Source organism: Aptenodytes patagonicus, chromosome 17 (genome assembly GCF_965638725.1).
Source record: "Aptenodytes patagonicus chromosome 17, bAptPat1.pri.cur, whole genome shotgun sequence".
Classification (NCBI taxonomy): domain Eukaryota; kingdom Metazoa; phylum Chordata; class Aves; order Sphenisciformes; family Spheniscidae; genus Aptenodytes; species Aptenodytes patagonicus.
Window position 1 is genome coordinate 720,749 of NC_134965.1, and position 21,825 is coordinate 742,573.

Sequence of the window (21,825 nt, forward strand, 5' to 3'; positions counted from 1 at the left end):
TTCTTGCTGTGTGATGGGAGATGCCTGTCCCTGCTAAGGAAGCGTCTTTCCAAAAGCCCCAGCATGTGCCCTGGGGTCCCAGGGCTCTGCAGGCAGACCTTCCCCGGCTGCCCACTCTCCAGGCTTGTACGAGCTCCCTGCCTCCACGGCAGCAAGGCCACCCACGGCTCAGTTTTGCTCATGCTTAGTAACACAGTGTTTTAGTGAAACAAAAGGCTCTGTGTAAAACAAATCCTGCAATGCCACCTAGCCCACACTTTCTAACAAGTCTGGCTCAGTTTTTCAAAGAGTTCAGTCTACTGAGACGTGATGATGGTGTGCATCGTGCCCTGGAACACTTGGGAGCCCCAGGCCTGGAATCAGCTCTCCTTCAGCCAGTCCAGGGAATCTCCTCATTTCCCTTCTAGTTCCTCCTCTGGGTTCCTACAAGGCCACCACTTTGGGCAGTGGTTTCTTTTTTTGTGATCATTCTCCTCCATAGAGGAGCTAGGTCCCTTTCGTCACTGGACCATCATGAAAGGCAGCCTGCTCGTGTGGCTTTCCCACTGTGGCTGTTGTTATCCAGTGCCTGGACACGGTCACTAGCACCATGAAGACCTCGCTCTTCCTTCACTCTCCTGAGACTTCATCCGCAAGCCTTTGCCTGGAAGTCAGCAGAGCCCTTCAGTAGCGATGTAGCATTTCCAACGGGAGTTTCTCTGCCAGCACAGTTCCTGTCCCAAACAATATGAGCTAAACCAGGAAATCTCTTCTGTATGTGTCTGTGGCTGCTGGGACAATGACAAAGCAATGTCAGGAGGACATTGATTCTACACCGCTGGAACCAAATAATCATCTAAACCAACTCTGCTGTGCCAACATGGTCATGAGCTTCTAAAGCTCTTTGTAAACATTAGTGGACGATTCTAATGTCCATGGGTAACTGTGCTGGTTTTGGCTGGGAGAGAGTTAATTTTCTTCACAGTAGCTAGTGTGGGGCTGTGGTTGGGATTTGTGCTGGAAACAGTGTTGATAACACAGGGATGTTTTCGTGACTGCTGAGCAGTGCTGACACACAGTCAAGGCCTTTTCTGCTCCTCACCCCACCCCACCAGCGAACAGGCTGGGGGGGCACAAGAAGCTGGGAGGGGACACAGCCAGGACAGCTGACCCCAACTGACCCAAGGGACGTCCCACACCATATGGCGTCATGCTCAGCATGTAAAGCTGGGGGAAGAAGAAGGAAGGGGGGGACGTTTGGAGTGATGGCGTTTGTCTTCCCAAGTCACCGTTACGCGTGATGGAGCCCTGCTTTCCTGGGGATGGCTGAACACCTGCCTGCCCAGGGGAAGCAGTGAATGAATTCCTTGTTTTGCTTTGCTTGCATGCACGGCTTTTGCTTTCCCTATTAAACTGTCTTTCGCTCAACCCACAAGAGAGTTTCTCACTTTTATTCTTCCGATTCTCTCCCCCATCCCACCAGGGGGGGGAGTGAGCGAGCGGCTGGATGGGGCTGAGCTGCCGGCTGGGGTTAAACCACGACAATCCTTTTTGGCGCCCAACGCAGGGCTCAAAGGTTCGAGATATGCTAGATTGCTAGATCAAATTTATAGCTGTTATTGCTGTTTAGCTATTAATGGGCAGGCTCCTGTGCTTGCCATGGGGTTCACTTGCCTTACTGTATGTTAGAGTCTAGTGCTCATTAGTGGCTGCTTTTTGCTTTCGCTGCTTGCTGTACTGCTGTGCTGCTTATCTCCGTACTCTGCTGTGCCTGGGAACATTCTGATAACAGCAACGGCCATGCGCCCGGGCTGGCAGATGGCCAGGGCATCGCTGCTGTTCCTGTGCTGCTGTACTGGACAGGCTGGAACTCCGGTGTGAACTCGAGTCGAAGGGACTGTGACCTGTGGATGAGTCCACGTGGGAGCAGGACATCCCAAAGTGTCTGTGGCCGTGGATAAGCCCATGCCAGAGCAGGTACATCTCGAAGCGTCTGTGGCCATGGTTATGTCTGTGGCACAGCAGGTATACCTCTGAAGGGATTGTGGCCCAAGGATAAGTCCATGCTGCAGCAGGTACGCCCTGAAGCATCAGTGGCTGTGCATGAGGTGGAGCACCTCAAAGTGTGTGGCCATGGATAAGCCCATGACAGAGCGGGTACACCCCTGGAGGGACTGCAGCCGTGGGTAAGGCCATGTTGGAGCAGGTTCACTCCTGAAGGGACTGTGGCTGTGGGTAGAGCCACGCTGGAGCAGGTGTATCTCTGAAGGCATTGTGGCCCATGGATAAAGCCACGCTGGAACAGGTGCACCTCAAAGCGACTGTGGCTGTGGATAAGTCCATGCTGCAGCAGGTACACCCCTGGAGAGACTGTGGCTCACAGATAAGGCTCCACTTGGAGCAGGTACACCCCTAAGGGACTGCAGTCTGTGGGTAAGTCCAAGCTGGAGCAGGGGCAAGGGGAGGAGTTCATTGCAATGTTAAACCCGATGGTCTGGTCCAAAGGGACCAGGGGTGGAGATTGTAACGGAAATACCTTTAAATTGTTGTAACCCATGATCTGAGTTGCATGTTATAGGAATTACTATAGCAGGAACCACCTGAACCAATGGAGGAGAAGCCTTACAAGAAGCAGTGCAAGTGCAGCAGTGACCCGACCTGAGCTGGCTTTGGTGCCCAGCAACTCCACGCAACACACCACCTCTCCTGTCCTGAGTGACCACTGGAACAGATGGAGACCAAAGTCATGGACTGAATGAACTCGGTGGGCATTTTGTGGACGTTTTACAGACATTTCACAGGGGTGGTCCATAGGCTAAGGGAGTGATATCTGTGTATTATATCAAAAGATGGGAAGGGGGGTGGTGGTTAGTGAGGATGTATTGGATAGTGTGGGACCTGAGCATGGCGTAAATGGTATGGAATAAGGGGTGGAGAATGTGCTGGTTTTGGCTGGCATAGAATTAATTTTCTTTGTAGAAGACAGTATGTGGCTATGTTTTGGATTTGTGCTGAAAACAGTGTTGATAATACAGGGATGAGCGAGTGGCTGGGTGGTGCTTAGTTGCCGGCTGGGGTTAAACCACGACATAGTAACATAGTGCTATTTTAGCTGTCACTGGTATTTGTGAAACTGCAACGTAGCAACAGAAACAGTTTCCTAATGACTCGCTGCAAGTGATGGTCAAGAACAGGAGAGGAGCCCAGAGCTGGGGTGGCACCGCACTCTACCCTCTGCTCTGCACACTTACATACATGATGGCCTTCTGGGTCCCATGGAGAAAGCCCCCGTCTCCTTGGGGCAGTGCTGCAAGCGGGGCAGGGCACGGCTGCCGTGTGCCTCGCCGACCCGCTGGGCGGGCAGCCGGGGAGGGCTGCCTGACTCACGGACTTTCCCTGCTCCAGCCGCTGTGGGAGAAGTGAATTGTCCCCAGTTTGTCTGTGATGCAGATATTCTAGGAAACACGAGCGCGTGCCAGCCACGGTCATTCTCCATCCATTGCCAGCATGTGACTTCTAGGCAAGAGGTCCATCTAGTAATCTTCTGAATTGTTACTTCTAGGTTCTCTACAGAGTCCTTTGGTCAGGGGAAAGGAAAAGAGAGGTCATATCCTGTTCTTCATCATTTCATGATATCATATCATTACATACTATGCCACATCAGGGCACTACTCTCATCGGGGGTCCGGGCACTTCCCTCCGCAGGTCTGCGCGGCACCCTTGACACAGCACTTTTTCCATTGTGTCACGTCGTGTGGCAATGTTTCCGCAATGTTTCCGTCCTCGCTCACTCTCTCCCTCTATAAAGCGGGCTGAACCCAGGGATCCTACATCAGGCACAGCAAGGGGCTCTCTGCAGCAGTCTAGCCTGACTCCTACAATTTGTCTCCACCCAACAGAAGCATGAAGACCTCCACAGCTGCCCTTGCTGTACTTTTCGTGGCTGTCCTCTGCTACCAGGTCTCCTCTTCTCCAAGTGAGTCCAAGCTCTCCTCTCCGAGGAGCTCTCTCCTCTTTCTTTCTGCTGTATAAGGTTTAGTAATGCTTGGCAGCTCTCCCTTCCGAGCATCTGCTGTGGGAAAGGAGAGGCATGTCTTGCTGCTCTTTGGCTTCCTGAGGGAAGGATGGCTGTGGTGGGAGCCCACGGTGGGAGCAGCACCTCCTCCAGCGGGGACCTTCTGGTCTTCTGACCCTGCTTCTCCCCACTGGTGATTTTCCTGGTCTGGTTTAATCAGAAAACTTAACTTCTCTTCCAGCTTCTGTCAACTTTTCTGGTCCCTGCTGCGTCAAATACAGCACCAAAGCGTTTCCCTCGAGCCGCGTGATGATGTATGAGCACACAGGCAGCCACTGCTTCCAGCCAGCCGTGATGTGAGTAGATCTCTGCCCAAATCCTGGGGGGCCCTGCAGCACCAGGAAACCCCGCATTTCACCCCATCCTGGCAAGGGAAAACACCAGGCTGGGCTCTCCTGTTTTAGGAGAACAGCCTGGAAATATCTCAGAGGCCAATCCCACATCCCAGGCAGCCAGTTTCTGGACCTCCCTATTAGATTTGAGCCAAAAGAGCTTCTGATGGTCACCCCCCTCATCCTCAGAGAGCGGGACCCAGGCCAGACGATGTCCCAGCTGGAGTAGGCACGCTGGGGGCGAAGTGGCTTAAGCAGCAGAGAGCAAGACACCTGTAATGACATTAAGCCAACCCCCCACCCCGTTCTGGAGCTGTTCTGCAGCTATAGAGGTGTCTGGTTTGGTGGGGTTCACCAGTGGCAAGAAGCGAGTGGTTCTCCTCTCCTCTCCTCTCCTCTCCTCTCCTCTCCTCTCCTCTCCTCTCCTCTCCTCTCCTCTCCTCTCCTCTCCTCTCCTCTCCTCTCCTCTCCTCTCCTCTCCTCTCCTCTCCTCTCCTCTCCTCTCCTCTCCTCTCCTCTCCTCCTCTCCCCTCCTCTCTTCTCCTCCCCTCCCCTCGTCCCTCCCCTCCCCTCCCCTCCCCTCCCCTCCCCTCCTCTCCTCTCCTCTCCTCTCCTCTCCTCTCCTCTCCTCTCCTCTCCTCTCCTCTCCTCTCCTCTCCTCTCCTCTCCTCTCCTCTCCTCTCCTCTCCTCTCCTCTCCTCTCCTCTCCTCTCCTCTCCTCCTCTCCCCTCCTCTCTTCTCCTCCCCTCCCCTCGTCCCTCCCCTCCCCTCCCCTCCCCTCCCCTCCTCTCCTCTCCTCTCCTCTCCTCTCCTCTCCTCTCCTCTCCTCTCCTCTCCTCTCCTCTCCTCTCCTCTCCTCTCCTCCTCCGTTAACTGGATTTCTTTCTGCAGATTTACCACGGTCGTAGGCAGGATGGTCTGTGGCAAACCTGATGATAAGTGGGTCCAGGACATCGTGAATCACCAAAAGGACAAGGCAGGCCGTGGATGAGCAATACCCTGCTCCCTCCAAGCATCACCTCTGTGAGGACCTTCTCTCACGGGCACCTCCAAGACACGTCCCTTTTTCTTATTGCCTGTGAATTTGGCAGACTATTTAATACAGTGTTTAGCTCTTTTATGTAAGTTTATGCAAAGGTATTTTTAATTTATTTGGCATTTTCAGTGAAACTTTTCATTCCAATTTGTACTGATTGCGGTGAAGTTATTTTGTGTAATAAAAAGGAGCAAAACCTGCAGCTTTTCCCACTGGCTCTCGGCATGCTTCACGGAGGCTGTGGTGGGCAACGGCGGCTGGGAGGGGGTCCAGGCTGACACTAGATGGGTCTGCAGGGCGGCGGGGCGGCTCCCCGCTGCCCCCCAACCCCTCCGTGCTGCACCCCCCCCAGCACGGTGGAGCGGTGCTCATCCTGCCCGCTCCCGGCAGGGCTCTGGGCAGCTGCCTGTGCCTCCTACCTGTGCCTGCCAGGCTGTGCTTGAGCCCTGCCCCGGCCGACACCCAAGCTTGTGGCTCTCTGCGGTGGGTGGGTGTCGCGGGGGATGTTTCCTGGCGTGAGCGGCGGCATGGTAAGGTGCGGAGGTCACCGAGCTCGGCCAGCGCCTTCAGGCAGCTTGTGAGCAGGCAGCGGGCAGGCAACGCCGGGGCTCCCGCTGCAACGAGGGGCTGCTCGGCTCAGCAAACACCGGAGACGACCCCGTCTCCTCTGCCATCCCAGTGCCCGGGGTTATCTACGGGCATGGATTATTTCTGGCGCTTCCTAATTTGTACCGCTCTCCCGGCAGGGTTTTTCTTTCACTTCAACCTGCCGGGGCCGGAGGAAGCCCCAGCCCTTAGGGCTGGCTGCAGCTGTCCTGGCCGCCGCCACGCTCCTCCCCCAGCCGGCGCAGAGGCTCCCACGGCTGGTCCCGCACGGCGGCAAGGCCGGCGTCTCCTCCGGGCTCTCGTGGCGCTGCCGGCACTGCCTCGCCGTGAGGTTACGTTGACCCCGGGGGGAAGGAAGCGCCCGGCGAGGCTGCCTGGCTGTGGCGGCCACCATGGCCCTGGCGGGTGCCCTGGAGCGGCTGCAGGAGGAGGCCATCTGCCCCATCTGCCTGGAGTACATGAGCGAGCCCGTCAGCGTCGACTGCGGGCACAACTTCTGCCGGGGCTGCATCGCCAAGCACTGCCAGGAGAAGGGTCTCTGGGCTGACGGGCCCTTCTCCTGCCCGCAGTGCCGGGCCTCCTGCCACCGCAGCGGCTTCCGACCCAACAGGCAGCTGGCCAACATCGTGGAGAGCATCCGGCAGCTGGGGCTGCGGGGCGGCCCGGGGACGGAGCCGGAGCCGGGGACCCCGCTCTGCGCCCAGCACGATGAGCGCCTCAAGCTCTTCTGTGAGGAGGACGAGGAGGCCATCTGCGTGGTGTGCCGGGAGTCCCTGCACCACCGCTCGCACACCGTCTACCCCATCGAGGAGGCTGCGCAGGTGTACAAGGTAGGGGAGGTTGGGGTGCCGGGGGTCCCTGTCCTGCCCTGATGCACCCTGGGCACGCCGGCACCGGGGGGATCGGCTGCCAGGACCCCACCGCCCTTCTCCCAACAGCCCTGGCGGCACCACCGGGAAAGCAGAGGAGGGGGTGGCAGAGACGGTGGCACCCACCCAGCCGCTCTCATTGCAGAGATGAGGCTAGACCTGCTGGGTCCCAAATTGTGGAGGCACCCAGGCTCACCCCGTCCATCCAGGTGCACAGAGGCAGCCTGGCTCCCTGCCCCTCTGCCATCCCGCCCCCCGGAGAAGGGGGGGGGTGGGTCTTGCCCTGGGGACGTTTTGCCTTGGTGGAGGGGTGCACCCAAACCCCATGTCCCAGCGATGCTCCTGGCAGCACGCCGCCAGCCGCCCCACGTCCCAGCATTGCGGGGAGCCGTCACTTCGTTCTCCAAAACCTGAATAGTGAGAAAAATACGGGGAAAACCGAAGGAGCGCGGAGAGGGTTAATGCTGCGAGCGGAGTGAAGAGCACAGCTGCTGGGTTCGGGTGCCAGGGCTGGCACCGCCTGGCGCGGGGGTCACCGTCCCCTGGCCGCCCGCTGGCACCAGCGGTCCCAGGGCAGAGGCGGCCCAGCCAAACTGCGGTGCTGCTGGGGCGAGCTGAGCCCGTTTCTTCTCTTTTCAGGTCAAACTCCAGAAATCCCTGGAGCACCTTTCAAAGGAAGTGGAGGACATGAAGAAGTGTGAGTCAGCAGAAAGGATGAAAACCCAGGAGTGCAAGGCAGGTGCCTGGCTTAATTCTTAAAGAATGAGCTTCAGAGATATCAGCAGTTACGATCTTGTCTGGGGCCGTGAATTTGGCATAGTCCTCAGGATGGGACATGTCCCCGTGTCCTGCTGTTGTATGGAGGGCTGGTGCTGGAAACCAGGCTCAGTGACTGTGTGTGGCTCTATAAACAAATTAAAAAGGTTTGCAAAGAAATGCTTTGCAAAGAGCAGCATGCCAGCTCCACCAAAACCATGGGGGCTTGTGTGCCGGTTAAACAGACAGACAATGGATATTTTTTATTTGCTTTTTGTTTTACAACCTGTGCTTGAGTTACAAGCCAAGCGTGAGCCATACGGTGAGGTCTGTCTCACAGCAATAGGAACCAGAAGTGTTTTCATTAAAAAAAAAGAAAAGCTGAATTACTGCACCTCTGCCCGACTCCAGGCAGTCCCGGTGAGATATGACGCCAGCAAGAAAGCTGCATTTCACGTCCCCCGGGGTGGAAGCTGGAAAGTAAAAGTAACTGCAGAAAAGGAAACGAAACTGCTGAACCGAGTTATCAAGCCGTGAGCTAGAGTTGATGATTAATCAGCTTTGCCAGGGAAAACAGGTTTCTCCAGACTCCCCTAGTTATTTGCTCAGTTCCCCTGCCTGCCTGCCGCAACCCGGCCAAGCAGGTGGTGGGTTTTTGGGGTGCCCCTGCATGCCCGCCATCCCCCTCGGGGCTGGGCTGGGGCCGGGGATGGAGGTTGTGAAAGAGCTGTGTCACTCTCCCCCCGCCTGCCTGAGTCAAGGCTCTGGGGCCGCAGCTTATCTGCCTCCGGCTTCCTCCCAGCCTGGAGGCTTTTTTAGTAAAAAGGAAAAAATGTCCTTTTTTTGTGAGCAGTGGGGGGGAAGTGGCTGCGACCGTCCTGGCTTGTCAAGCCTTCGTGACTCAGGTCCAAGAAATCACGTGCTTGGACAGAAAAATAAACGCAGTTCAGTATCCTTTCGTTTATCTTCTGGATTTTGAGGTTTCATGGTCCTAGCTAACTGCAGCGTGTTTTCCTGGTGTTTCAGGTTTCGAGCAAAGTGCCAATTTTTAGGGCTCAGGCGAAAAACCCTAAAGCACTGGCAGACCCTGCCTGTTGCTGGCTGTAGTGAGAGCTCTCAGACACCCGGAGAGTCCTCCCTGGCTCCCCCTTTCCATCTCTCCCCAGCCCCGGGGCTTCTTCCACCTCTTTCCCATTGCTGTGGGTTTTTCCAGACATGGAGCATTTCCTCCGGGCTGCCCCAGCAGCGGGTTAGCCTGAATCTAGCTGGAGGGATGACTTGTATCACATCTAATAAAAACCTACCCCGACACCCGATGGCATCTCCTTGCAGCCCAGCAGTCCCCCCCCAGCCCCTCCGTGCTGCACCGAGACATCACTAGACATCTGAGGTCCAGCTGGGAAGAAATGCCCGGGGCAAAGTCCTACTGCTGGTAAACTGAGGATGTTGAGTGGGAGCTCAGGCGAGGTGAAAGCACGGCAGTTAGCCTCTGGCTGTTTTTTTTAAATAAACGTGCTTATGAAAAAAACGCAGTGGTTTCCCAGGGCCTGATGCCGGGCGTGGATGCCAGAGAATCAGGCTCTGTCTTGGCTGCCTGGCTAACGTTGCCTCGCTTCACCCTGTGTATCCTCTTATCACAAGGAGACGGTGAAGAAAAAGCGGGAGAGGATTGTGAGCGAGTTTGGGAAGCTGCATCGGCTGCTGGCTGATGAGGAGAAGCTGTTGCTCCAGAAGCTGGAGGAGGAGGAGAAGCGGATTCTGCTGATGATCAATGAAAACCTGGCCAGGCTGGTGGAGCAGAAGTCCTTGCTGGAGGAGCTGATCCTGGAGATAAAGGAGAAGACCCAGCAGCCAGCCGACGGGTTGCTCAAGGTCAAGCTATGCCACCGGCCCCACTAACTCAGCCCCGATGCCTTTGCCATCTGGGTGGGTGGCTGGTGGGCATGAGGCTCTGGAGCCCCACACTCAGAATGTTTTTTCTCTTCTCCTTCTAGGACATGAAAAGCGTCCTGAGCAGGTAGGTACCCGTGCTTGTTCCTCCTACCATCCTGGCTACCTCCAGGCTCTAAGTGAGATGTTCGTGTCCGCTCCATGCCAGCCACTCCCTGTCCTCCCTGCCCAGCGTCTGGTTTGGTCCTCGCTGGGGCTGACAAAGGAGGGACTGAGACCAGCGGGGGCTGGAGAAGAGACTCCATCCTCTTCTTCCAGGGCCCCAGAGCCAAGGCCTCGCCTGGCCTTGTGGTGTGTGAGATGTGTCCCCTCCTAAGGGGACTGCCTGGCTGGCCTTGCTCCTTCCTTCCCAGGGACTGGCATTGCCGCTCCCCGCATCATTTAGCTCTGGTCCCATTGGGCTTGCCGATAATCAAGCGGTTATCCATAGTGCTCTTCACAGCCGAAGAGCTCAAGGGAGGAGATGCATCTGTGCAGCCAACAGAAAAGCATTAAATCCCCCCCCAGCAGGAGACTGGCCGTGCTGTGGGCTCTGGATACAGCCCACGGGCATCGCTCTCCTTTCAGGTGCGAGGGGGTAAAGTTCCCGTCCTCCAAGGCTGTGTCCGTGACCCTGAAGGAAAACTACAGCATCCCTGAGCGCTGCCTGGGCATGAGGGACATGCTGAAGAAGTTTAAAGGTAAGGGGGCTGCTTCTGTGCTAGCTCCTGGCACATTTGAGCTCCGGTCTCCCCCCCCCTCCCCATACCCTGGGGCATGGGGAAGTTTCTTCAACAAGCTTTGGTCCCAGCTGGTCCCAGTTTGCGTAGTGATGAGTTCAGGCTGGTTTCATGGTGGGGAGACCTTCCTCGTTCTGGTCTTGGATGGGTTGTGAGGTGACCCTGAAGCCTAGGAGGTCACTCAGGAGTTTCAGGCTCCGTGTTGCCCGCGAACTCTTGCTTTCAGTGTTGGCTGTTTCTGAAGCTGTGCTGGGGGCTGCGGAGCCACCCTCGTTCTTTTTCTGCTCTGCAGCCAGATGCCAAATATTTTGATGTGGTTTATGGTTAGCATGATTATCTGTATTGCACTTCCCCACTGCCAGGCAGTGCTGGGAGCTGTGCAAAACCACAGGCACAAGCAAGTAAATGTGGGAGGTAGGAAGATCTGGGGGAGGCCAGCATCTAGGTCGCAGGTACCCACTCGTGTCCACGCCTGCAGACCCCTGAAGCCCCATCTGGCCTTCCACCTTTCTCTCACTCCAGTGGACGTGACTCTGGACCCCGAGACGGCGCACTCTGAGCTCACCCTGTCTGAGGACCGCAAGAGCGTGCGGCGCGGGAGCAAGAAGCTCCTTCTGTCCCTCTTCGACAACCCCAAGAGGTTCAGCACTGCTCCAGTGGTGCTGGGGAGTCAGGTCTTCTTCTCAGGCCGCTGCTACTGGGAGGTGCAGGTGGGAGACAAGCCCGAGTGGGGCTTGGGGCTGTGCAGGGAGTCTGCCAGCCGGAAAGGCAACGTCGTCTTCTCCCCAAACAACGGCTACTGGGTGCTGCGGCTGCAAAACGGGGGCAACTATGAGGCCCTCACCTCGCCTGTCTCCCCTCTGACCCTGAGCGTGAGACCCCGGCGCATCGGGATCTTCCTGGACTATGAGGCAGGAGAAATCTCCTTTTACAATGTGAGTGACCGCTCCCACGTTTATACCTTCACCGACAAGTTTTCAGGGAACCTCCGGCCTCTCTTCTTCCTGGGTGCCTTTTTGGGGGGCAGAAATGCAGAGCCCTTGGTGATCTCCTGGGTCAGGGACACGCAGGGGACCGGGTGCATCATCCTGTGACAGTGGCTGCCCTGGCTTCTCACCGGCGGGCAGAGACCTGGGAGCCCGACCGGCTCCTCCCGTGAGCGGGGCAGCACCGCTGTGTGCCTTGGTGAGCATCATGGCAGGGTCCCCGCGTGCTCCTGGCTGCTGGGGGTGACCCGCCAGGTGTGACACCCACCGCGTGCCATGCCCGTGCTGGGAAGGGCACTTTGCAGCGGGGATGTGCCATAAGCCGCTGTGCTGCCAATGGGGACAGGGGAGCCCGCTGACCACCGCTGCCCTGCTCCTCATCTCACGGGCTGCTGGAGAAGGATGTGCACCCAGCCTGCTGCATAGTGCTGATTTTGGTGTGAATTGTGCTGGAACAAGGCAATAAAGGGTTGATTTGGGGAGCCTTGTGTGGTTAACAGTGTGGTTTTGTGGCACGTCCATCTCCGCTCGTTAGCCCCAGCTAATCCGCAACATCTCAGAGGGCAAAGGGTGCTGCTGGACCTGGTCCTCTCCGGCCCACAGAGGGTCCTCGAGAGATCCCGCTGTGGCACCAGCGGGACACCGCAGCAAGCCGGGCACCTGCCAGGCAGGGATTTGGTAGCGGCAGCTGCCTGTGTAGTTGGCCATGCTTCAGCCTCGCGGTGCTGGGGCCTGGGGTGAAGGCAAGGGGACATCTGTATGGGTGTGGGTACTGCACTGCCTGGTGGCTCCTGGGCTGCTCTCTCTTGTCCCCTGGAAGGGAGATCACCTCCAGTTTGGTAGGTCCAGCCCCTCCGCCGCCCCTCACAAGCTCCGTGGGTGGGAAGTCTCCAAGCGTGGGAAGCTGTGTGTTGCACACCCCAGGGTGGGGGCACTTCGGGGGCTGCAAAACCCAGGGAAAGAAAAATAACCCAGCCTCTGCTGATGTCTCCAAAGGTCACCTTTGGTCTCTCCATCCCCCGGGACATCCCTTCTCCTCCAGGCTGTACTGCTGCCCCAGCCTCTTGCCTCAAGCAGTCTGCCATCGTGTTGCTGGAGGAAAAGCTCTCAGGTCCTTAAGCTCAGCTGTGGCATCAGCCAGTCCTACTCATCTAAACCAAAGTGGCTGTGGTCCACAGGGCCAGGAGGCAGGAGACACTGCCCTGGGGGCAGACGGGGCAGAGGTGATGCCAGCAGCCGTCGACTGCCAGCTGGAGTGGCTGTGGAGCGTGCCCTTCAGACAAAAATAATGAAGCTGCTTAGTTTAAAGACCAATTCAATTCAAATAAAATGAGATTTGATAAAGCATGGTCTTAGATGCCTAGCACAATTTCTCTGTCCTGAATGGTGCTTTAGGAGTCTCCTAGTGAAAAATGATGCTGGACCTGAGATAGCAGTTCCTCTCGGCTGAGTTTTGTTGCGTTTTGGGGAGTCCCACCCTCCTCCCTTCAGCTGCAGGCTTTTTCTTTTGGAGGCTGCATGGCAGAGAGGAGACCAGCCAGAAGAGCCCAGACCCAGCTTTGCCATGTTCCAGGAAGGAGAAGGGCAATGGGTCTCAGTGGGCTCTGCAGCTCATTGACCTCCATGGAGATCTTACAGAGGGAGTTTATGGAGCCTGAGAAGATAAGAAAGTACATGAACTTTGAGGTCTTGACAGAGGGCTGGAAGCAGAGGCAGTTATGGGGGGCAGTGGTGAGGACAGCCAAAGAAACCTGTTGTGCAGGGTGACAGCTGGGAAGGGACCAGGCTAAATGTCACTGAACCGGGAGCAGGAGGAGGTGGTGGGATGGAAACTGTCCAGAAAGCAAGAGCAATCTGACCATGGCAAGGTGACAGATGGGTGGCACTTGCTGCAGCGCCGGATGGTTGAAGAGTGTTTTCAGAAGAAGTGGGAGGAAGTGCAACAGTTTGGAGATCTTGCAAAGAGGGGGAAGAAATGAATGAGCAGAAAGGATGTGAAACCCTGATGCAGCATCCAAAGCGTTCCTAGAAATCATGAATCTGCCTTTCCCAGGAAGGAGAGTCAAGGTTGAAGGCATGAGATAGCTCTGAATATGCTATATAATTTTCCATCTGGTGGACTCTAACTCACCTGCAGCTAAGAAACTGCTCGGGGCAGATACCATTCTGCCCTGAGATACCCAGACTGGTTCGCAATGGGCAGCTAGAGAAAAGCCAGGAGCACTGGGACCTGGCTTTTAGAGCTCCCTGCTGACTTAAAGCTAAAGCTGTTCCTAAAGCTATTTGCAAGCAGTTTTTCTGTTTAAGTCATGACAAGTCGAGCTTGCCCCTGTCCTTGGTGGAAATGCGTTTATTGCCTGGCTCTGGCCTCCACGCAGATCCTGCCCAGCAAGGACCAGGTCCTGCTCGGACCACCCGCCCCAGCCGCGAGGGATGGCTGCACGGCACAGCGCAGTCTGACCGGAGCAGGTGGGTCTTCCCGCAAGCTCCCAGCTCCCCAGCTCCAAGCAAGCTGGTGACCCTCACATGGTGTCATAAGGTTATTTATTACCAAAGGGGCTGACCTGTATGTGCCAGGCTAATCACAGTCACACCATTTCCATTTGATTTCCATATGCTGAAGGAAGACGGGCATATACATAGGCATATACATATATTTTGCAGGGACATTTGGGTCGAGACAGTCGCTTGCTGTGGTGGGTCCCAGGACTGATCTGTTCAAGGTGTCTGGTTTTACCGAAGGCAGTAATCCCTCGGGATACCATGTCTGGCAGAACAGCCGTGGGCTGGGGTTGGGTGATCAGGGAGCTGTTTTACTGAGCCATCGGTAGATTAACGTCACATTTTTAGGCTTTAGCTTCTGGGGCAGTTTGGTCACCCAGAGATGCTGATTATGTCCCCTGTCAAGATTCTCTGCAGCAAAAATTACAGACCTGCAGTTTTAGAAATGTGTTTTCTCAAGAAATGTTAACATCTTTCTTTCTCTTCTAGTACAGTGGATCGTCATCTTAGGGGGATGTGAGTAGTTGTCTGCGTCTTTCTAAGAACTGAGCAGAAATGTTCTTTTGGGGCTTCGTTGCCAATTCTGCCTTCTGTTGGCCATTATGGGGAAGGTGATAGCCAGGCACCATTTCTAGCATAATACTTCCGTGTCTTCCTCAGCCCTGGAAGTCTGGGATATATCGCTACTTTAGGAAAACATTACTTTTGTATGCAGCATGCAAACCCATCCACTTTTACGTGCCTTTTTTGGGTGCTGGCCCCCCAGAAGAGACACGCTCCCCCATCTTGGTGTCGGGAAGAGCCATTTCAGGTGGAGGACTGAGCCTCCCCTCCCTGCGGCGAGCCGGGGCCCTGGGACGGTGGGGAAGGCACAGAGCTAGCAGTTCTGAGCACATGGGCATTTTGCCTTCAGGGTGTCTAATACCTCTCTGAAAAAGTGGAGATGTAAAAGCTGTCAGACCATGAACCTTGGTTGCCATCAATCCGTATCTCCATCAGCACAGCACAGCTCCTTCTGTGCAACGCTTGACTCCGACCTCCAACTCCCCTGGTTGTCGTTGTACCTCAATATGCCTACGGACACACCAGGGTGATATAAACAACAAATATATAGAGATGTGCATGTATATTGTAATAATGATGTAATTCTTATCATAGTAATGATTTTATTTTTGTTCACAGCTAGGCTTTCTCAGGGTTTTCGTTAAAAATATTTACTTTTATATACATGGCACAAAATATTCAGTAAATACCACACTCTGGTTTCGGGATGAGTCTCTCTTTTAGTAGTTTACAAATTCTGAAACCCTTGACACCATTGCTCTTGTCTTGGTCTGAATCCAGAGGAAACCCCCTGCAAGCCACCCTCCTCTTGAGTCCCAGCCTCCCCTTTCTCTTCATCTGCTGCCTCCGGCTTAGTGTCCTCTGCTTCTTGTGTTCACCTGCCCCATCTCCAGTGGGTGCTCCCTGAGCACCCCGCGAGGCTGTTTCTGGGAGGGATGAGCATCATGATTAGCCCCTGAGACCCATGCATGAGCACCGGGGCATCCCGGGGCTCCTCCAAAGGCTGCACGATATGAGGGTTTTCTTGCATCACTCAGCTCTAGCAGCAAGGTCGGCCTCAAACAGCTGCATCAATGTATATGGCAAATATATCCCCTACCCTCCTGCTCTGGACAGGGTAATCCCTGGGTGCAGATCTGAGCTAATGGTGACATGGGTACTGCAGCCCCTGCCTGCCTGTCCCTGCTCCGAGCCACCTTCCTGCACTTCTCCTCCTCCTCCTCCTCTGCAAAACCTGGTGGCTCTGAAGATAGCCAGGGATGCTTTCTCCGTGCTCACACTGCTGCTTGCAGGCCTTGGAGGCAGCTGCCAGCTTGCTGAAAGCTGCTGGCTGCCTTTGCCTTGCTCGTGCGGGCTTCCTTCACACCTCTGTGCCCGGGGGTGTGGATTAACGAGTGCGCTGTATTCCTTGCATGCACTTTAAGGGCTCCTCTGAGCTGTCACGCGTAGGTGGGTGTAAGATCAAGAAAGACATGAGCAATTCAGGACTCCCTGCAGGCTCCCAGAATAGCGGTGAGGAGTTAGCTGAGGTACCCAGGGTGGGTGTCTGCTGTGGGTGGCTTGAATGTGACCCGGGTTGCTAAGGACGTTGGAGCATGGGGTTGTTTGCAAGAGGCTCAAACAGTGCACGGGCTGGATGGTGCTCCGCGGATGACCCTGCACTGTGGGTCCTTCGACAAGAAACCCCAAGGCTGCGGGGCTGCTCCCAGTGCCACAGGGACAGATGGGGCTTGTATCCAAGAGGGACTGTGGAGGCTCAAGCCATTTGGGGGTGACCCCGTTGCAGGTCTCCCCTGTCCTGTCCCCTGCTCCTGCTCTTCCCTGGAGCGAGGACAGCTCTGGGCACTCACCTTTGTGCCAATCTCAGTCTTCAGGGTGAAGCTACCGGGCTCCGGCACTCAGATACGGGGCTGGCTGGTACCCAATGGCCAAGGTGTCCTCACCTGCAGTGTGGCCACGGTGAGCCCTGCTCCCGGAGCTGGCCCTGGGGCCTGCAATGCCCAGGGGGTCAGGGCTGTGACCAAAGCCACTGCCCTCGCATGCAGGAGCAGCTCCTTGTCATCAAGGCACAGCCACCTTCATGGTGATGCCCACCCGAACCACACAGCCATGGGCTCCCTCCCAGCAGCTCCTGGGGGAAGTGGGCTTGGGTCCTGCTCACTGACACAGCTCTCCATTTCACTCCCACTCCTCCTCGGATGCTTTTTTAAGCTGGGTGCAGTCACTGCTGTAGCGGGATGACTGATGGGGTGCACGCCACCCCGTGGGCTGAGGAGCTGGGGGCTGCAGTTCCCGAAGTGACGAGGCTCCTGACATAACTGATACGCTGCTTCCTCCCCCAAGTGCACCCATGTCCCTCTGGTCCCTTCCAGCCCCACCTGAGGCTCCTCTTGCTGCGCAGCTTCCACCCAGCCTCTGCCCTCTGTCTTCTCGCCCTCTGTCTTCTCATCTTCACCCTCATCCCCCGGAGCCCCCTTCCTGCCTTGCTACCCCATGTCTCACCCATGTTCATGTCTGTCCTCCCAAATTCCGTGTGTAAATGCTGTGGGGTTAGCTGAGTCTCTGACCTGAGCCTTTTCCCTTGGGCTGCCCTATAGACACCAGAGGTCCAGGCAGGAGGAAGCCAAACCCTCGTTGTTCATCCAACAGTGCATGCCCACAGCTGATCAGAGCAATCTAAATGCCATCAGTGGTGTGGGCTCCATCTCCTTCAGCTCCGGTGGGAGACCAGCCCCAGGGCTGCAGTGGAGATGTCTCCTTGCAGGGGCAGATCCTGCCCTGGGGCTGGGGTCTGGCAAGGTGATTGCAGGGGCACACTGCATCTCTGGACAGGCATCTCCAGAGATGGGCAGGTTTTGGAGGCACGGAGAAAATGCACCTTTTCTCATCAGAAGGACACATCTACTAAGCCTCATGTCCCAGCTAAATGAGAGTTTAATGAAATAGTTCAAAAAATCTTGTAGTGATACATATTTTTTCCATTCTCAGCTCTGGGAATAGCTGATCCATTTTAGCTGCAGTTCTCAGAAAACGTTCCCTGAAACAGCCAGCACGTTAAATTCCAGCCCCTAAAGGTAACATTTTAATTGACTATAATGGGGCCAGCCATGGAATTTAACTAGCTGCCAGTAGTCATAATGAGTAGTGATTAAATACCTTATAAAAAGAGTGAGCCAAGCTACCTGAATGTAATCTATGCCCTTCTCACACCTCCTCCTTCATGGTTTTTCTCTTCTTATTTTGCAAAACAGCACGTTTGGATAGGGAAAGCTTGTGGGGGTTTTGACAGAAAAGGGAATAAAGAACATGTTGTCACTATTATAATTTCAGCTATTGTCATCGCAAAGAATTGTAATAGAGGCAAAGACAGAAAGTTCTTACAAAAATATTTATTTCTCAAAATTTGAATTAAATATTACATCAAAAATACAATTAATTAAATACAGAAAATATAACCTGAGCATGAGTCTTCATTTAAAAAAATATATCTATTAAATAATACTCTTATTTGTCTGAAGTGGAGTTATTGCACCTGATCCCTCCCCTATAAAAAATTAAACAGCAAAACACTAAAGTCAGATTCTGGAACATTTTCAATTTCCTAACTAGCTTTAAATGACATTGAAGCATTTCCAGCGGAGCCCACAGCTGCCTGTGGCTCGCTCGTCCTGGCGGCTGGGGGATGCAGGGTGGCAGGGTCTGTCTCGGGACCTCAGTTCAGCTCCAGCTCGTTCACGTACTGCTGGACCCAGTCCTGCTCGGGGTTGGTGCAGACTTCACGGCCCTTCTTTGTGATAAACCTGTGGGGTGCAGAGAGATAAGTTTTCGGTGGGAGAGCACTGAAGGGGAATCCTGCCTCAAACCCAGCCTCTCCTGAGGATCAGCAGAATTTGGGCATTCAGCACATCATGCCCATCACGCTGGCAGTGATGTGCCGACAGTGATGTGCGCTGAGCCCATGGATCATCACCTTGCACCTCTTGGCCCCCCATCCCTCCTGTCCCCGGGGCCAGCCTCCATCCCCTGTCATTTGAAAAGGGGTCTTTCCCTCTCTGGATCCTCAGCCCAAAGGGATGGAGCCCACCACCACCCTGGAGGAGAGGACTTACACGATGGCTGGCTGGGAGCACAGGCTGTTGGTCTCGTAGTACTCCACCACGAAGCTGCGGGGCAGCTGCCGGGAGGCGTAGGTGAAGCAGCAGGAGGTCGGCGGGTCGGAGCCAACTGTGAAGGGCAAAGACGGTCGTCAGCAGTGGCAAGGGATGGGGAGCAGGGGCAGGGAGCTGAGACCGCAGACCCCCGGGTCTGGGGAGTGGGGAGGACGTGGAAGAGGAAGAGAAAAGACGGGGCCTTTTTTCTTCTTCCTTTGATTCTTTCTCTTCTGGGTTCACCCTGAGCTGGCGCTGACACAGCCCGTGCTGTGCTTTGAGCTGTGCCTTTCCCATGGCAGGAGAGCCCCAGTGGCCCTGGAGCACCTGCCAGAGGGCCGTCTGACATGGGAAGGGACCCAGGGGTGAAAGGCCTGGCAGAAGGGACCCTGTCCCAGCAGCGACACCTTTCCTGTCCCCGTTTAGAGAGGAGGTGGAGAGCCCGGACTTACTTGGCGCAGCGGAGGTCTGGTAGCAGAAGGCGGCGATGAGAACAGCGAGGGCAGCCACAGAGACCTTCATGTCAGCTGAGAAGTGGTGGTAGGAGCTGAAGCAGGCAAGTGGAGCTTGAAAGCCTCTTTTCTGTCTGATGCTGAGACAGTCAGCAGCTCCACAATTTATGGGGTGAGGAGGTCTGTGCAGCAGCTTGCGTAGGCATGGTGGAATTTCCCCCAGAAAGGAGGCTGCTCATGGTGCAGTCTCGTGGTGGAACAGAGCAGCAGCCCCAGCGCCGGAAGGACGAAGCTCCCTCCTCAATTCAGAGCCTCCCCAGTGACACAGGATATGAAAGAATCACCATTGCTATTTCTGCTTCTTTCATGAATGTCCCTTAGTAAGAAGTTCCCCTATGGAGGTTCCTGCATTTGTCAACGGGCCCCTATTACCCAACCTCCTCAAGCAACTTGGAGGCAAGAGTGCATCCTTCCAAGAGCTGTGCAAATGGGCTGAAGAGCATGGATGGGATGAGGCTGGTTAGGGAAAAAGGGACTGAGGTCTCCTCTACCATGGACTGTTTCCCTTCCACATCTGCACAGCCCATGCTGCCCCAGTAGCAGGAGTGGGCTCTGTGTCCTGTACACGTTTCACATAGCTTGAGGGGACTCAGGGCATGTCCTGCAGCTGTGACAGCACTGCAGGCACCAGCACAGGTAGTGGTGGGCATGAAATAAGAGTCCCAGAAGCTGAAGCACTTGAGTTTCCTCCTCAGTTTAAGGGAAAGGAGAGCTGAGATGGGGCATTATGTCCTCGAGGTCCTGCCCCACTCTAGGTCCCAAAAGGAGACCCTAATGACCAATTTAGATCAGACAGTTAAACTTCAAGGGCTACTGATAGGTGAGGCCTGTCAGTGCTAGGCATGGAGATGCAGAGACCCAAAAGAAGTATGGAGACGTTGACTGTGACCCTGATGATGAGGCAGGAGGGGCTCCAGGAGCAGGGTGAGGAAGAAGACACTGCTTCTGAAGATGAGGAGCAGGTTAACTGCGGGGCAAGGGCATGGGCAGAAACTGGGATGTCCAGAAAGAAAAGAGTATCCAGTCTCAGAAGAAGAGAGAAAATTGTAATGACCACAGACAAGGAGGAATGACCATGTTGTATGGGAGAGAGTAAGAGCTTACAGCTCTCCGAGGGCTGGGCAAGGGCTGCGACCAGGGACGGTTAGAATCATAGAATCATAGAATAGTTTGGGCTGGAAGGGACCTCTAAAGGTCATCTAGTCCAACCCCCCCACCGTGGGCAGGGACATCTTCAACTAGAGCAGGTTGCTCAGAGCCCCGTCCAACCTGACCTGGAATGTTTCCAGGGATGGGGCATCCACCACCTCTCTGGGCAACCTGTGCCAGTGCTTCACCACCCTCAGCGTAAAACATTTCTTCCTTATCTCTAGTCTAAATCTACCCCCTTTTAGTTTAAAGCCATTCCCCCTTGTCCTGTCGCAACAGGCCCTGCTAAAAAGTTTGCCGACATCTTTTTTTATAAGCCCCCTTTAAGTACTGAAAGGCTGCAGTAAGGTCTCCCCGAAGCCGCCTCCTCTCCAGGCTGAACAACCCCAACTCTCTCAGCCTTTCTCCATAGCAGAGGTGTTCCATCCCCCTGATCATTTTTGTGACCCTCCTCTGGACCCGCTCCAACAGGTCTGTGTCCTTCTTATACTGAGGGCTCCAGAGCTGGACGCAGTGCTCCAGGTGGGGTCTCACCAGAGCGGAGTAGAGGGGCAGAATCCCCTCCCTCGACCTGCTGGCCACGCTTCTTGTGATGCAGCACAGGATACGATTGGCCTTCTGGGCTGCGAGCACACATTGCTGGCTCATATCCAGCTTTTTGTCCACCAGTACCCCCAGGTTCACTGGGAAGAAGCCACCAGCCTACACACAGACTGCCATGGAGGTCTACCAAACACCTCTCTGTCCCTGAGGAGGAGGAGAGGTGATGGATGCTCTGGGAAGAGCTGAGGGCTGTCCAGCTGTAATGAGATGTTCCTAGAAGAACATTTTTTCTCAACAGGGTAATAGACACATTTCTGGGAAATGTCTCCATTTCATTATTTTCAAGACACCACCGAATGGTGATGTCTTGGCAGATGCTACCTGAAAGTCAGTGGAAAGACTATAACATAAAGCAGAGCAACCCAACCGCACCACCAGCACCTCTGCACCCCTACCGCAGCACTGGGCGCCGACTCATCGTGTTTCTGTTAAAGGCTCCCAGTTATTGACCCAGGCACCTTCTGTAAATCACCTGGTGTTTTCCAAATATCACTCCAACTCCACATGGTGCGCACAGCCCTCCACCAGCTGCGGCTGGTAGAAGGGGAGGCAGGGCAGCTCACGGCCATCAGCTGCCTTGCCTCCCCTTCTGCCAGCCGCGGCAGGTTAGCTCCGTGCAGGTTAACTGCTCTGCTCCGTGCAGGCAGAGAGGAGTCTGGAGGACAACGTGGTCCTGGACTTGCACAGGAGAAGTCCCAGAGGTGGCTCACCCTCAGGGAAGCTCCTGCTGGGAGCCGTGGTGGTACGCCTGCCCCTCGCCCTGGCTGGGGAGGGCAGATCTACCCCATGGAGCAAATGTGGCTCTTGCCAAGCTGAGCATCACCTCCTTCCTGGCCGCACCGTGGCCAAGCTGGTCCCCTCTCCATCCTTCCCTTTGCCATCTGCAGAGAGAGGCACCTTGCAGGCTCACCCATCAGTTCAGACCCCACTCCCCTCTCCGCTCGTCAGCTTGCCTGTCCCCAAATATCCTGGGAGGATGAGGAGAGAGCCTGCCTCCGCAGGCAAGATGCCCAGCCAGGCAGGAGGTGGGAACCTGGCA

General features: G+C 55.4%; 3 protein-coding genes across 3 annotated transcripts; 2 read left to right on the forward strand and 1 right to left on the reverse strand.

Annotated features, from left to right (window-relative positions):
- The first annotated feature begins 3,746 nt into the window (after positions 1-3,746).
- LOC143168259 (C-C motif chemokine 4 homolog) lies at positions 3,747-5,634 on the forward strand. The gene is made up of 3 exons (XM_076354514.1): positions 3,747-3,955; positions 4,236-4,350; positions 5,278-5,634. The coding sequence occupies exons 1-3, from the start codon at positions 3,883-3,885 to the stop codon at positions 5,375-5,377; spliced, it is 288 nt and encodes a 95-aa protein (XP_076210629.1). The 5' UTR covers positions 3,747-3,882; the 3' UTR covers positions 5,378-5,634.
- A 664-nt stretch (positions 5,635-6,298) lies between these two features.
- On the forward strand, positions 6,299-11,790 carry TRIM39 (tripartite motif containing 39). The gene is made up of 6 exons (XM_076354731.1): positions 6,299-6,858; positions 7,537-7,632; positions 9,295-9,525; positions 9,648-9,670; positions 10,171-10,283; positions 10,845-11,790. Exons 1-6 carry the CDS (start codon positions 6,421-6,423, stop codon positions 11,414-11,416), a joined length of 1,473 nt encoding a protein of 490 aa, XP_076210846.1. The 5' UTR covers positions 6,299-6,420; the 3' UTR covers positions 11,417-11,790.
- Positions 11,791-17,755: 5,965 nt separating this feature from the next.
- Positions 17,756-19,044, reverse strand: LOC143168300 (C-C motif chemokine 4 homolog). The gene is made up of 3 exons (XM_076354602.1): positions 18,975-19,044; positions 18,484-18,598; positions 17,756-18,174 (listed from the first exon to the last, which is right to left on the reverse strand). The coding sequence occupies exons 1-3, from the start codon at positions 19,042-19,044 to the stop codon at positions 18,087-18,089; spliced, it is 273 nt and encodes a 90-aa protein (XP_076210717.1). The 3' UTR covers positions 17,756-18,086.
- Between the last annotated feature and the right edge of the window lie 2,781 nt (positions 19,045-21,825).

Excerpts from the sequence above, each read along its gene's own strand:
- TRIM39 (XM_076354731.1), top strand. The coding sequence starts at position 6,421 with ATGGCCCTGGCGGGTGCCCTGGAGCGGCTGCAGGAGGAGGCCATCTGC. Across the intron at positions 6,859-7,536 it reads AGGCTGCGCAGGTGTACAAG|GTCAAACTCCAGAAATCCCT; the intron begins GTAGGGGAGGTT and ends TTCTCTTTTCAG. Across the intron at positions 10,284-10,844 it reads CATGCTGAAGAAGTTTAAAG|TGGACGTGACTCTGGACCCC; the intron begins GTAAGGGGGCTG and ends CTCTCACTCCAG.
- LOC143168300 (XM_076354602.1), bottom strand. The coding sequence starts at position 19,044 with ATGAAGGTCTCTGTGGCTGCCCTCGCTGTTCTCATCGCCGCCTTCTGC. Across the intron at positions 18,599-18,974 it reads CCAGACCTCCGCTGCGCCAA|TTGGCTCCGACCCGCCGACC; the intron begins GTAAGTCCGGGC and ends TGCCCTTCACAG. Across the intron at positions 18,175-18,483 it reads TGCTCCCAGCCAGCCATCGT|GTTTATCACAAAGAAGGGCC; the intron begins GTAAGTCCTCTC and ends TGCACCCCACAG.
- LOC143168259 (XM_076354514.1), top strand. The coding sequence starts at position 3,883 with ATGAAGACCTCCACAGCTGCCCTTGCTGTACTTTTCGTGGCTGTCCTC. Across the intron at positions 3,956-4,235 it reads CCAGGTCTCCTCTTCTCCAA|CTTCTGTCAACTTTTCTGGT; the intron begins GTGAGTCCAAGC and ends CTTCTCTTCCAG. Across the intron at positions 4,351-5,277 it reads TGCTTCCAGCCAGCCGTGAT|ATTTACCACGGTCGTAGGCA; the intron begins GTGAGTAGATCT and ends TTCTTTCTGCAG.